Here is a 12831-nt window from a genome sequence, read left to right as displayed (position 1 = left end):
CATTGGAAGGGTGGTAACGACAAGTTTCAAATCAGATCTAACCTGGTTTTAATAGAATGTAGGCCACACGAGCTATAAAGCACACCATCAAACTTGATATGCGGCAATTCGCTTCTGTAATACCATTCTTCAAACATGTCAACAGATGGAAAATCTGAGAAAGAAAAAATATCAGTCAAGCAAGTTATTACACCTATTTACTCAGTGACAAGAAGTACTCGTGTATCCTCGTGTATTAATTTAGCTTCTTATGTTCAGGTCCTCAGGATGCGGGGTAAAAGTGAAAGCCAGTGAACGGAAAACAAAAGCAAGCAGGAAACAAGGAGAGCGGGATGAAGAGAGAAAGGGTGAGCATCTTCCTCACCCCGTCACGTTTTTTCCCTCATTTCTCTGTTTTCAATCTCCTGGGACCTTTCGTTCATTTTTACACATCACCTTACCCAATACCTGAAAGCTTGAAACAAGATGCGCTTTTCTAAAGTGAACAAATCTCTTAATTGTATGCCGGTTAGTCTAACTGCCTGTATACTCGGACACACTGGCTGGCATATTGCACTGACCTGTTTTCTCTCTTTGAATCTGGCCCCTTCAAGATGCATCATGTATCTGCTAAGCAAGTGATATCCCGCTTGCCGCACATGCACATCACGTGAGGACAACGAGGCTACTGCGAAACTCAAGCAGCCTTGCTCCAGGAACTTTCGACAGTCCACTTGATAATCTAGCAAACAAAACAAATATTTAGTAAATAATAAAGATGGTAGATTTTAAGCTCGGTGATAAATAGTGAAGAAATTATTCTACATGACACGAGCATGGGACAAAGAAAAAATCTGAGTCCCCGACGGGAATCGAACCCATGGCCTCCCAGATACCGGTTAGGCGCTCTAACCAACTGAGCTACGCGAGACTCGCTGTGAGCTAGGCCATTTACTAGGTTGATAAGTGACACGCGTCCTGCATACTGCTAGGATCAGCAATGTCGAAATCATCAAATTTGTAGTAAATAATAAAGATGGTAGATTTTAAGCTCGGTGATAAATAGTGAAGAAATTATTCTACATGACACGCGCGTGGGACAAAGAAAAAAAAAAGAAAAAATCTGAGTCCCCGACGGGAATCGAACCCATGGCCTCCCAGATACCGGTTGGGCGCTCTAACCAACTGAGCTACGTGAGACTCGCTGTGAGCTAGGCCATTTACTAGGTTGATAAGTTGATTGATAGGTTGATTGCTATTTCATTCAAGTTGCCTGTACAAGGCCACTAGTCCAACAAGACCGGTAGTGTAAAGGCGATAGTCGAACTCAAATGTCAGCTTAGACGTAACTTAGTAAGGATGGAGACATTCTGACTACTACTGGGTTTTATACAATCACACTCATCTGACGACATTGCGCGCCTTGATTATTAAAATAACATTGATTATCGTACCGGTCAACCACCTGACCGCCTGAACACACTATTAATAGTCAATACTAACTTGGAGCTAAAAGGCAGCTGAATAACGGCAGGAGGAAACAAGGGTCGTAAACATCTTGGAGTGTCTGGCGAGAAAGCTCACTCTGGACTTGTGGCTAAAAGAGAAATTAAAAATAATACATCCTTAGTTCTAAATGTTAACTGTATAATAGATGGTTTTTGGAGCATGTGTATCTACGTCCTCGGTAAATTAGTCGATTCCATTACATTTTATATCTTGTAGCAAGGCGAGTTCAGACCGCGTTTACATTAAGAGACACTTCAAAGTTTTTTTTGTCTTCAACCTTCATCCAACGCGGCTCACGCGACGCCATCTTGGAGTGATTAAAACTACGCATGTTACCCGTTCCAGTCTACCAGGAGAATGATTTCATACCGAGTGGGCGTTCGTCGTGTACCAAAGGTAAGAAAATCTCGACCGATACGGGGACCGGGTTGAACTCGCAGCCGTATGAAAGTCATCCCCGGTATCATGTGTAACACCTCCACAGAGTTGCAGCCGGCGGGAAATGCATCAAAACCTTCACAAACCTGCAGTAGCCTGCTCTGTGGAAATGCCACCGCTGACTGATACATTTTGCTGGCATCCATTTGTTCCAGCACTTCACTGACACTTGGTTGTTGCCATAGGGAGGGTCCCAGGCTCTTGGCGGTTTGGTGATGCTGTGCAGCGGCTGGGCCCCACAGAAAAGGTCTGTGAAAAGATAAAATCGGGAAATACAAATTAAACAAACGCATTTCCACTCTGTTATGCAGTTTCGTAGTGTTTCTATTGCCTCCTATTATTCAAAAAATTTCGAATTTCATTCCATTCTTACACCAGTTTAAATTCTTTTTAATTTCGAGAATCCTTAACACAAGAAGATTTTCCTTTTAAAAGTCTTTGCAAGTTTGTTTGGATGAGACTTAAATAAATTGAACAGAATCCCCTAAAATTCTTTTTAAACTGCAGTAATTTTAGTCTGATCAAATCTCCGTAGCTACCGGCGAGCGGACCAAGGGCCCGACAGCCAACACAAAGATTTACTTTTATTTCGTTTTTTTTTGCCCCCCGGCCTTTTTTTTCAAAATTTTAGGCCCCCACACACCAAGTACAGTTAGTGATAGTTTCATTACAATACCTGTAATTCTTGAACGATGCGTGGTTTTTCTCATACAGATTCAACAGGTACAGAATGGATTGATCTAAAAACAAACACAATAGCAACTCAACGTGTATAACGTTCAATTTCAGACACGAGAGTTGGTTACGTTGCAAGGAGCCACATGTTTGTAGCTCGAGCATTTCACCGTACCATCACTAGCTTCCATGAAAGGTGTCGCTAAGATATTAATTAAATATAAGAGAAACACAGAATGGGCAATTACAAGGAAAATACTACTACTTCTTCAAGAATTGTTTTCGACCTAAATATTCGAAACTTCTTTGGAGTGGAAATGGAAATGAGTGTCGTAAAACCAAAGCAATCACCTCAACCAATCACAAAGGAAGAAGACAATCCAGTGAACCAATTAAACTCGAAACAAATACATGAAGCCGGCACGAAGCGAGGAAAAACGTGTGTGAGCGAGTCACGATTGATTTTGGTTTTACTTCTGATTGGATAAGAAAATGACACGAGTTTTTTTAAACCAATCACTACGCAATTCACAATTCAAAACCAAAACAAACGCAATTTACTTTGAACACTCAAGTGAAAAACGCTATAGTATCAATGTGAAATAAAACAAAATTAGCACCATTTAAAAGAAAGAAAGACGCCAAATAGTATGACGTGGGATTGAGTGTTGCTGAAACCTTTTACTTACATCACACCAAGTAACAGCTTAAAACAAAGCGAATTTTTTCACCTGTAGTCGATAGTGATGCAGAGTAAGCTGCAAATAGTACAGGCAGGTGTGACGACTTGCAGCAGTTAGGACTCAACTCCACAACTGTAACCATCAGCTCAACAAGGGTTTCTGCGAATAAAGATTAATTAAGGATCTTGTAACGTAAACTGTCTTATGAAGCACGGTCACTGAAGAGCTTTCCGCTTAACAGTTTAGACTCTAACTGAACACCGTGAGCAATTTCTTAGAGAAGTTTCATGAAGCAACTTTACAATAAAATTTAGGGCAAACTTGAGAACGGGACTCCCAAATATAAAGTGTCCCATAGTCCGGCGGCTTAGCTCGAAATTTTAGTTGAATTGTGCACAATGAAAGTGGTCACCAACAGAAAATTTTTCAGATATAGTGCCAAGCCCGACAAACATCGGCTTCCATGGAAACCGTAATTTATTAAAATCAACGAAATTTCGTGAAATATTTGTTTGTCCTGGTTTATAGACAAATGCTATTATGTCAGGAAGTGATATCAAGTCGCACATACAAAATTAAGTATGAAATGCTGTAATTCAGTCACTGTTTACAGCCCTATATTTTCCTATTTTTCTTCTGTTAGCGAACGGTTCACCAATCGCGAGAGACCTGGACGCTAGCGCAAAACGAAAGATGCCAGGGAACAGAGGGCGGGGAGCGAAAAAATCTTTTCCCATGCAATAATTTCCTAGTAAATTATTGGTATCAAACAGATGGTAAAGAATGACAATTGTAAGGCTAATTTAAAGCATTCACATCTGTATTTATGAATAAAAATCCACAATAAAAGGTTTATAAAAGTACAAGAAAAAGTACTTCGTGGGGGAGGGGCCTCTCGGCTGAAAATTTCATTGCTGTTTACTAGCTGAAAATAGGAAATTGGCGTTGGCACTATATCAAGAATTGATAAGTATACAAATGCTTGTAATCCCGCAAAGTTTGGTGCTTGTATCAAAAATCGCACAATTCAGGAGCTAAGCCGCCGGACTACCAAATTAATCCACTTCTATCCTCGCCAGCAGTAGTCATCCCCACTTCCCAATGGGGTTCTTTCCTTTCTTTTAAAGTATTTTACACACTCAACCTATTGCTGGGTTTTCCACGAGTAACAGATGGTTCATGCTTTAGCATGCACCATCGAGTTTAGCACAAGCGTTGCTCGTTCTTGAGTGCTCTCCAAACTTTCCGCGTGCACCATAACTCGATAATGCACAGCTTAAAGCATGAACCAGTTGTTTTATGACATTGCCGGTGGAAATGTACATCAAAACTCACGAATTTCTGGCGAAGTGATTTGCTGACTGACGTAAACTGACTTTGGTTGCGCGGCTCTCCTAGATATATTGTTACAAGGGACATGGTCAGCGTTCTTACCGCGCTGACCTGGACACTAGTTTACACGTTTTGAAAATAGTCCATGATGGAATTTTTTTTAAAACGAACCTTGAGAAATCTGCTGCAATCTTCTCAGTGTTTCACTAAATAAGAAAATTTAGAGAAAAAAATACACCGAGAAGGTGAAGGGTTTCTACGCGTATTTTGATTTCGGGTTAAGGTGGACTTTTTTCAAAACATGAACGCTGACCATGTCCCTTTAAAATTTACAAGAATCTTACCTTTTGTGTCTCTCTTTTCATCATTATTGAGGAAAACATCCAAGAACTGAGAATGGCTTAACACCATTTCATACAAAGTGTCCAGGGACAAGAGATCACCAGCGAGACTCTTGTTACCACCCTGCTCCTTGTAGAGTGCCTTGATCATGAATCTCAAAGCTGTCAGAACCTGAACATTTTCAAATTTGTACCTAAGGAAAATACGAAAACGTTGAAATTTGGGAGTTTGTTAGGTCATATCAATAATTGTATGGAATGGGTTGGGGTTGAAATGTCATACAGTACTTACCCGCTTATAAGAACCTGCAATTTAAGAACCTGTTAGCCTAAAAATATCAATTTAGACCCCATTTACATAAGAACCTATTTAGCCTAAAATTTGAAACAGGTTCTTGTAGAAAGGTTCTTAGAGAAATTAACCTAAAAAAATCTTCATATATGTATATATTTCATTAGATATATATCATTAAATCAACTTTTAGCCTGATACTGAGAATTAAAATATCTACTAAAATGGGTCATGGCCACATAGTGTACTGTCTAAAGGCCAGGCCGGTTTTGGCATTAAATTAATATACATGCCACCTTTCTACCATTCACAGGTGTATAATATATTTCTCATTAAATAAGAACCTATTTAAGAACCTGCGTAGCCTAAAATTCCACTAAGCACCATTTACATAAGAACCCGTTTAGGCTAAATTTGAAAAAATGGGTTCTTATAAGCGGGTAAGAACTGTATAAGACATTTCCGAGCTTTGGGAATAGGAATTTTCTCAATAATTCCAGTGTAAACGATGCGTTAAATTCTTATCAGAGTATGTGACAGAAACGGAATTATTCTTTGAAAGTTCTTACATTCTTTATGGCTAAACTTTTAAGCACCTCCACCAATGGTTATGCCATAACTATTCTTTTCACACTGATCAAGATAAGCTATTTCATAAAATACCTTAAACAATTAGTTACAAAGCTGTTCCACGTTGAAATGCAACGTTCATCAATGGCACTGATGGCACCAGCATTCTAAACAAGAAAGATGAAAACATCAACATCAATATAACATGTAGTTATTCTATTCTGCAATGTAGAATCCAAAAATCAGTTGTGAGAAATTCTTGCTTTCAGTGGATATTGTCTGATTTTGTCACTGTAATGAGAAATCATGTTGTCACATACCTTGCAAATCGATTCCATGTGACACAAAGTATCCTTTATCACGGGTTCATCATCTTCCTTGCTTCCTAAAATCATTCAAGCAACCATCAAACCTTCTGTCATACTAATATTCCCAGTAAATTGTCATATTCGAGATTCTCACACTCACTAACCATAGGTGTATTTCAGTCAAATGCAGTCTTTCAGTTCAAGGCTCATTTTAAAAATAATCAGTGGCGATCAAGACAAATTGCAGGGCATTCAAAAGCTGAACCCAGATTGAACATCTTTTGCGGCATATGCTTTTAACAGGGCCGGAAATTACGCAGGAAAGGTTTGGTACATTTAAGCCAAGTTAGGTAAACTAAATCACCAGAATTTAGGACCTTTATCAATTACATAGAAACCAGCCTTTACCAGCAACAAACCTACCAACACTACCAGTAAACCTAACAAACGTTGGTCAGAGAGGAAGGAAAAGAAAAAGAATGTTACCTATTCCATCTAGAACACTTGACAAGAACTCCATACAGGCAAAGCAGAATTTGCTCATGACATCTACTCTCTGCTGATTGGTAGAAACGTCACGACACTGACTTGTTACCAGTTGGTGACAGATTCTCAACTGGTAGCTGAAAACACAAAAACGTCAAAAGAAAATTAACAGAACTGCATTATAAAAGCATACAAGACAATTCAATGTATGCATGTGAAGGCACGCTCCTACCTGTCCCACAAAGAGGCTTTCATCAAAAGTTCCTGGAGCCTTTCGCTGAGACTGCCATCTAAAAAAGAAGCCCAAGCAGAAAAAAAAAACCGAGAATATCGGCTTGTCACATATCTTATGACATAAATGGTACCTGAGCAATAAAGAATTGTTACACAGATGTACTATGGAAGTAAGTTATCACTTTGGCAAATCACAAAGGACACAGACAATCCAGTTAACCAATCAAACCTCGAAGTAAATATATGTAGCCGGAACGAAGCGACGAAAAAAGGTGTGTAAGCGAGGCACGATTGGTTCTGGTTTTAATTTTGATTGGTTGAGAAAGTGGCGCCAAGTTGTTTTAACCAATTACTTAGCGTAGTAATGCAAGCAAAAGCAAACGCAAATTACTTTCAACACGCAATTAAAAATCGTTTTAAATGCATGTAAAAGTTACACTCTATAACCTTGTACAGTGCAAAAAAGTTTAATTTCACGTTATCCAAATACTCTTTGTGTTCAAACAACAAATGAGACCAGTAAGCCAAGCATATAAACATTCTTACATTGCTCAGTATGACAAAAACGTCTAATGAATCATTCACCTATAAAACTAACCTCTTTGCATTGTGTGAATGAGAGCAGTAAGCAGCTCCATACATAACTCCTATAATAGAAAACAGAAATATACTCTGAATAATGAAGATGAAGTGTTTAACATGACACGAGCATTGGACAAAGAAAAAATCTGAGTCCCCGACGGGAATCGAACCCATGGCCTCCCAGATACCGGTTGGGCGCTCTAACCAACTGAGCTACGAGAGACTCGTTGTGAGCTGGGCCATTTACTAGGTTGATAAGTGACACGCGTCCTGCATACTGCTAGGATCAGCAATGTCGAAATCATCAAGTTTGTAGTAAATATTAAAGATGTTAAATTTTAAGCTCGGTAATAAATAATGAAGATGAAGTGTTCAACATGACACGAGCATGGGACAAAGAAAAAATCTGAGTCCCCGGCGGGAATCGAACCCATGGCCTCCCAGATACCGGTTGGGCGCTCTTTGAGTACTGTACTTCTTTTCTTACTCGTTCAAACTTCATTAAAAATTAAATATTTCACAAACAACTGCACTTGTCTAAATTAACAGTTATTTGCCAAATCACTTTCCACGCGGGCTTCGTTAGTCTCTCATTTGGTCCAAAGTGAGTTCAGCGATTTCACAAACTGTTTAATTTTTAACATTGAATAAAATGTCAAAGAAATCGTACACATCACTAACTCGCTGTTCACCTCAGAGTTTTTGAAAATTCCATCCCTATCACCAGAAAGCCACTCCCACAATGGTGCCCAGTAAGCTTGAACCAAACGTGAAACCACAGCTTGTGTTCTGGTATTATCTAGCAACAAATTATAAAGAAAAATAATTGGAATAAGTATTATAAAATAGGCCTTAACCCAACTTGGGAAGTCCTCCCAAATGGAAAACAACACGTCAGATAACGACAATCTGGGACCTATATCAAAGGGCTAAACTTGCCAGTTATGAAAAGGAATCGCCCAATTTTAGTTTGCACTACAATGGGTTGCAGCACTTTGCAACCATCATAACAGGGATTTATCTATTGAATTAGTTACGCACACACGCTATCCGCACGTGCGCTAGTTACACACATGCAATGATATTTTTTTCAAAGCAGGCGTTCCCCAAAAACGCTTCAAAATCGATTGCCATTAAAATTCCATTTTCTGAATTGAGCGATCTTTTAGCAACTACTCTGAATCTGTAGTTAAGAAGGACCCGACCCACCTCCCTCTCCCACCCCTTAAGGGTACAGTGCACAACCACAGGGCCGCAGCAACTAAATTTCATCCTTGTTGAAACCAGTTTTTAACATCGTACGGAGACAATATTACACAATATTGCACAAAATATTACCTACCTAAAGTTCCTTCCTTCATTCCTTGGATACAAATCAAGTATGATGATACGAGAGGAAGGTATTCTATCAGATGATTCTCGAATTCTATTGCAACAGTTGACGAGGGCTTGTCTTGAGTTTTCACCTTCTTTGTTTTTGGTGCACTCAAACAGCGCGTTTCAAAATGTGACCGCAGTGCTGGGGAATGTACAACTAAATATGCTGCAACAGAAACCTTGATTTCTGTTGGATGGTTGAGACACGCATCTAGAAGAGAAGTTGTTGAGGCAAGCACATACAGCAAAGACTTCTGCAATAGTTTTAATATAGTGGAATCCAACTGTGGACAGTTCACATCCTCAGAAATCTTGATCAGCTGCTTGAAATGCAACACAGAAAGTGGCTCCTCTGTCTTAACTGGAACCGCGTCTCTTAACAGTGCAGATGATGAATGTGAAAGCTTTTCTTCATCACGCTCACCAAGCGGTTCTCCTTCAAGCAACATTAGCAGAGTAACCAGAAACACAGATGGCATTGTCTCTTTAGATACAGGTTCAGTTGTAACTAGCATGTTGGAAGGAAGTTGGGCCAAACTTGAAATGAATTCTGCTTTGTGTTCTTTGTCACAGAAATCATGAAAGAGGCCAAGTAGATAAAGAACTTGAGATGATGGCACCACTATAAAAAAGAAAAAAATATGGAACAAGACTCGAATAAGTTATCAGAATTTTTTTCAACTGTTTTTAAAATTACTTAACTGAAAAGTTGAAATGTGACTCGACCATAGCCACTATCAATGAATGGAAAAAAAAAACTGATAAGGAGCACATGCCAATCATGTCAAAGGACGGGGGCAAGTGATAATGCCACTCAGCATTTTCATGACATTCACGACACTCAGCACAATTAGGCAACATTAACACTTCTCAATTCAAAAAACTGTCAAAACTGTGTGGCACACCAGACCGTTCCCAGGAGAGAGCAGTTGAGAATGGCTTCAGATTCTAATCTAATCCCACTTACCAGTTCCATTTTGTGCAGTTCGAATTTCCAGCTTCCCATCACTGCATAGCTTGTTGACAAAAGGTCCCATCAGAATCTTCTTCTGTTGCAATGTTAGGCTTGGCAGTACAGCTAACAGAAGGTTAGCCACATTATACGTCAACTCAACGCCTGCATCATGGGAAATGTCCCGAGACAGAGGCTGCTCTGTTTTCCACAGAAAGCAGTTTAGGATCACAGGATGATGAAGAACAGTACAGCACATGTCTTCCATGTGATCCAATCCCTGTTTGTCAGGTTTGTGGGAAAACATACCATGTTCATCAGTTAGTATCTCTTCAACTTCATTTCTCTCGCCTTTGTCTTCTTTTTGCTGGAACAACACTAACCGCTGCAACAGATACTGAATCAACTGAAAGCATAGCTGTATTGCATACTGCAGTCTGCCTTGTTCAGCTGAGCTAGAAACAGTCACAAGTTTTGTTTTGAGTGAACGCAGATACAGCAGGAGATGACAGCAGAGTGGAACAGTCCTCGACAAAGGTTCCTTTTCTAAGGTAGACAATAACAGACTCTGCATCCATGAATTGTGAAGAAAGCTTGAAGTGTTGTTCTCAAGGGAAGAAGTTTCCAGTTGCGTCGTTAGCTGTGCCTCATTTGCAGTTGTTTTATTTGTACTTTGAATAGCTTCTCCAAGTACCTGCCACAGGAGAGCATTAAATGGAAGGGTTTGTAACAAAGAAGCGATGTTTTCAGCGTCTGTAGAACCTTTAAAATAAAAGACAAAAACATTCACAAAAATAGGTTACACATTCGATAGTATGGGAGAAAAAGGCTTTGTGACCAATGGGGCGAACAGTCTGTTTTTTGTTTCTTGTTTTAATTAAAATTTATTTTAAGTCAGATAACAACATCAAAAAATGGTGTGTTTTAAGTGAATATAAGATGATTCTAGAAATTTAGTAAAAATATATCAGCAATTTTTTTTACTGGACTCGATTTTGTCCAAAAAGTGGGGTCCAGTTAAACGCCAGTAACATTGAAAATAATTTTCACCAGTGAAATCAAATTAAATTATATCATTACTGAATGATAGGCGAAAGTTTTCCCAAAGTTTCATAGCCATCGCGCTAAAGCCGAAAAAGTTATGACGCAAAGTTTGACATCGACGAGTGCGCCTGGAATAACTACGGAGCCACCACCAAATTCATTCTAACTCAGGCTGTAGACAACAACTATCAAGTGAAGAATTTGGAAACTAATTCATGTTTATTTGATCACCTGTGATTCTGTAATTCTTGACTTGCAAAACTTGGACAAGAGGTGAGAAATCCTCTGAAAGTTGGTGCTTGCAAAAGTCTACACTGTCAACAATAACAGTCTTGAGCTGCACTTCATTTAGGGGCTCTAGATGACGATACAAGTCTGTCAATGCTGTTTCTTTCTCTGCGAACAACAAACGAACAAAATAATACTGTGATCGCGAAGAAACTAGTAACTGACCTAGAGTGACCTCTTGAGCTTTTTTAATTTACCTAGAGATTGACAACAGCTTCAATTTTCCCCTTTCACGGACACGTTTGGGAACAACAAAGATGGCAATGTAAGACTACCATATCCATGTGGAATAACTAATTTGCAATTACAATTTACTTTTATTACTTATTTCACATGCTTCCCTAAATTTAATTTAAAATCAGATAATGGCTTGCAATTCACTAAGTCAGTGGGCTGTAAGTTCCACTCTGTTATTGATCTATGAAAAAAAGAAAACTTAAGAGTGTGCCCGTGAGAGAACAGGGCAGAACCAGGTAACAAGTGATACAGCTCATATCACCGATTTCGCCCAAACTTAGCATAAATGTTGGGTATGGTGAGCTATTTACTGTGGCAAAACATTAACTCAAAATATTTTATTCCCTTCAAGTTATGGCACCTTTTGAAAAAATGGCCATTTTTCACTAATTTATGCATATTTAATTAGCTGACTTTGATTGACCAGTTCCACAAGAAAAAAAGACTTCTGAAAATAAAATTCACTGCACTATATTCTTTGGTTATTAGGCTTTAAGTACAATAATTCCCTTCAACCGTCCGATTTGATTTCTTCTCCTCAAACGGTCTTTTGGAAGGTACACATTTCGTACTGTTGGAAATAGCCTTTAACTAGTGCCCAATATCTCCCATGAGCAACAACTTATATACATTATTCTTACATGGGTAATGAAATCCATCATTAAACTTCACAAAAATGCCACAAAATGTCTGGGGACTTTAATATTCTATTAGTATTGAGGAACTAAACACACGTGACTTAACGATTTCTTGCTATTTCATCAAAATTCACCGAAACACAAAAGCCATTTATTTGCCTCAATTTGGCATAAAATCGGTACGAAATAGCTAATCAAGCATAAATCTATAGATAACAATCAAAATATTGGCGAAGAAAAGGCAGTTAGGACATTTTTCGGAGCGTTTTCAGAACCATAAGCTTATAATTCGGCAATGTTGTGATAGCAAATGTAAAAATAGCAGCGAAAGATTTTCTTCAAAAGCTCGCTCAATTCAACATTAGGCACATCAAAGTTAAGAAACAAGAAAGTAATACTACATACATGCCACTTATCGACACACAGATGCTTTCTTTTGAAGAATTTGTTCTTCCTCGCTGCACTTCGATTCTTCGATCGATCTCAATTGACATGTACTGTTGCTTTGAGGCGCGCTGAACTTAGTCAATCCATCGTGGTTCATCCTTCGTGAAAGGTGTAAACAGGATGTCAATAAAGTCATTCAAAGAGCTGTTCAAAGTTCACGGAAGGACACTTGTCTCAGCCAGTTTGCATGAAATAAATTTAACTGGAAAATAAACAGCCGCCATGTTGAATTTCTACCTTTGAGCCTGCCGTTTCAGTCAGCGGTACGGCCGTTCACTGGGTATCACGCGTCCATCACGCGTGACCACACGCGCGATCATTTGCTTTTCCTCCGCGAGTGTTCGTTGGATGCGTTTGTGATGAAAATGAAAATATTTTCAAATTGTCGTAGGGAAAACAATTTCCTACGCTACAGCTCC

The 12831-nt window shown here is 39.0% G+C and overlaps 1 protein-coding gene across 1 annotated transcript in view; it reads right to left on the bottom strand.

Annotated features, from left to right (window-relative positions):
- Window positions 1-12831, bottom strand: part of LOC144657396 (nucleolar pre-ribosomal-associated protein 1-like) — a 40288-nt gene that overhangs the window by 4316 nt on the left and 23141 nt on the right. Inside the window, exons 16-31 of the mRNA XM_078517745.1 lie at window positions 11034-11198; window positions 9774-10520; window positions 8772-9428; window positions 8122-8228; window positions 7446-7494; window positions 6846-6903; window positions 6614-6750; window positions 6140-6204; window positions 5913-5986; window positions 4961-5151; window positions 3333-3443; window positions 2603-2666; window positions 2013-2175; window positions 1483-1576; window positions 561-721; window positions 43-154 (exon numbers count right to left, since the gene is read on the bottom strand). Coding sequence (XP_078373871.1) covers window positions 43-154; window positions 561-721; window positions 1483-1576; window positions 2013-2175; window positions 2603-2666; window positions 3333-3443; window positions 4961-5151; window positions 5913-5986; window positions 6140-6204; window positions 6614-6750; window positions 6846-6903; window positions 7446-7494; window positions 8122-8228; window positions 8772-9428; window positions 9774-10520; window positions 11034-11198 — 2955 coding nt within the window. The remainder of the gene's footprint in view (window positions 1-42; window positions 155-560; window positions 722-1482; window positions 1577-2012; window positions 2176-2602; window positions 2667-3332; window positions 3444-4960; window positions 5152-5912; window positions 5987-6139; window positions 6205-6613; window positions 6751-6845; window positions 6904-7445; window positions 7495-8121; window positions 8229-8771; window positions 9429-9773; window positions 10521-11033; window positions 11199-12831) is intronic.

This window comes from Oculina patagonica, chromosome 6 (assembly GCF_052425735.1).
Source record: "Oculina patagonica isolate OP01 chromosome 6, crgOcupat, whole genome shotgun sequence".
Lineage (NCBI taxonomy): Eukaryota > Metazoa > Cnidaria > Anthozoa > Scleractinia > Oculinidae > Oculina > Oculina patagonica.
The sequence above is the reverse complement of the archived record's forward strand: the minus strand, read 5'-3'. Positions and strand labels throughout refer to the sequence as shown.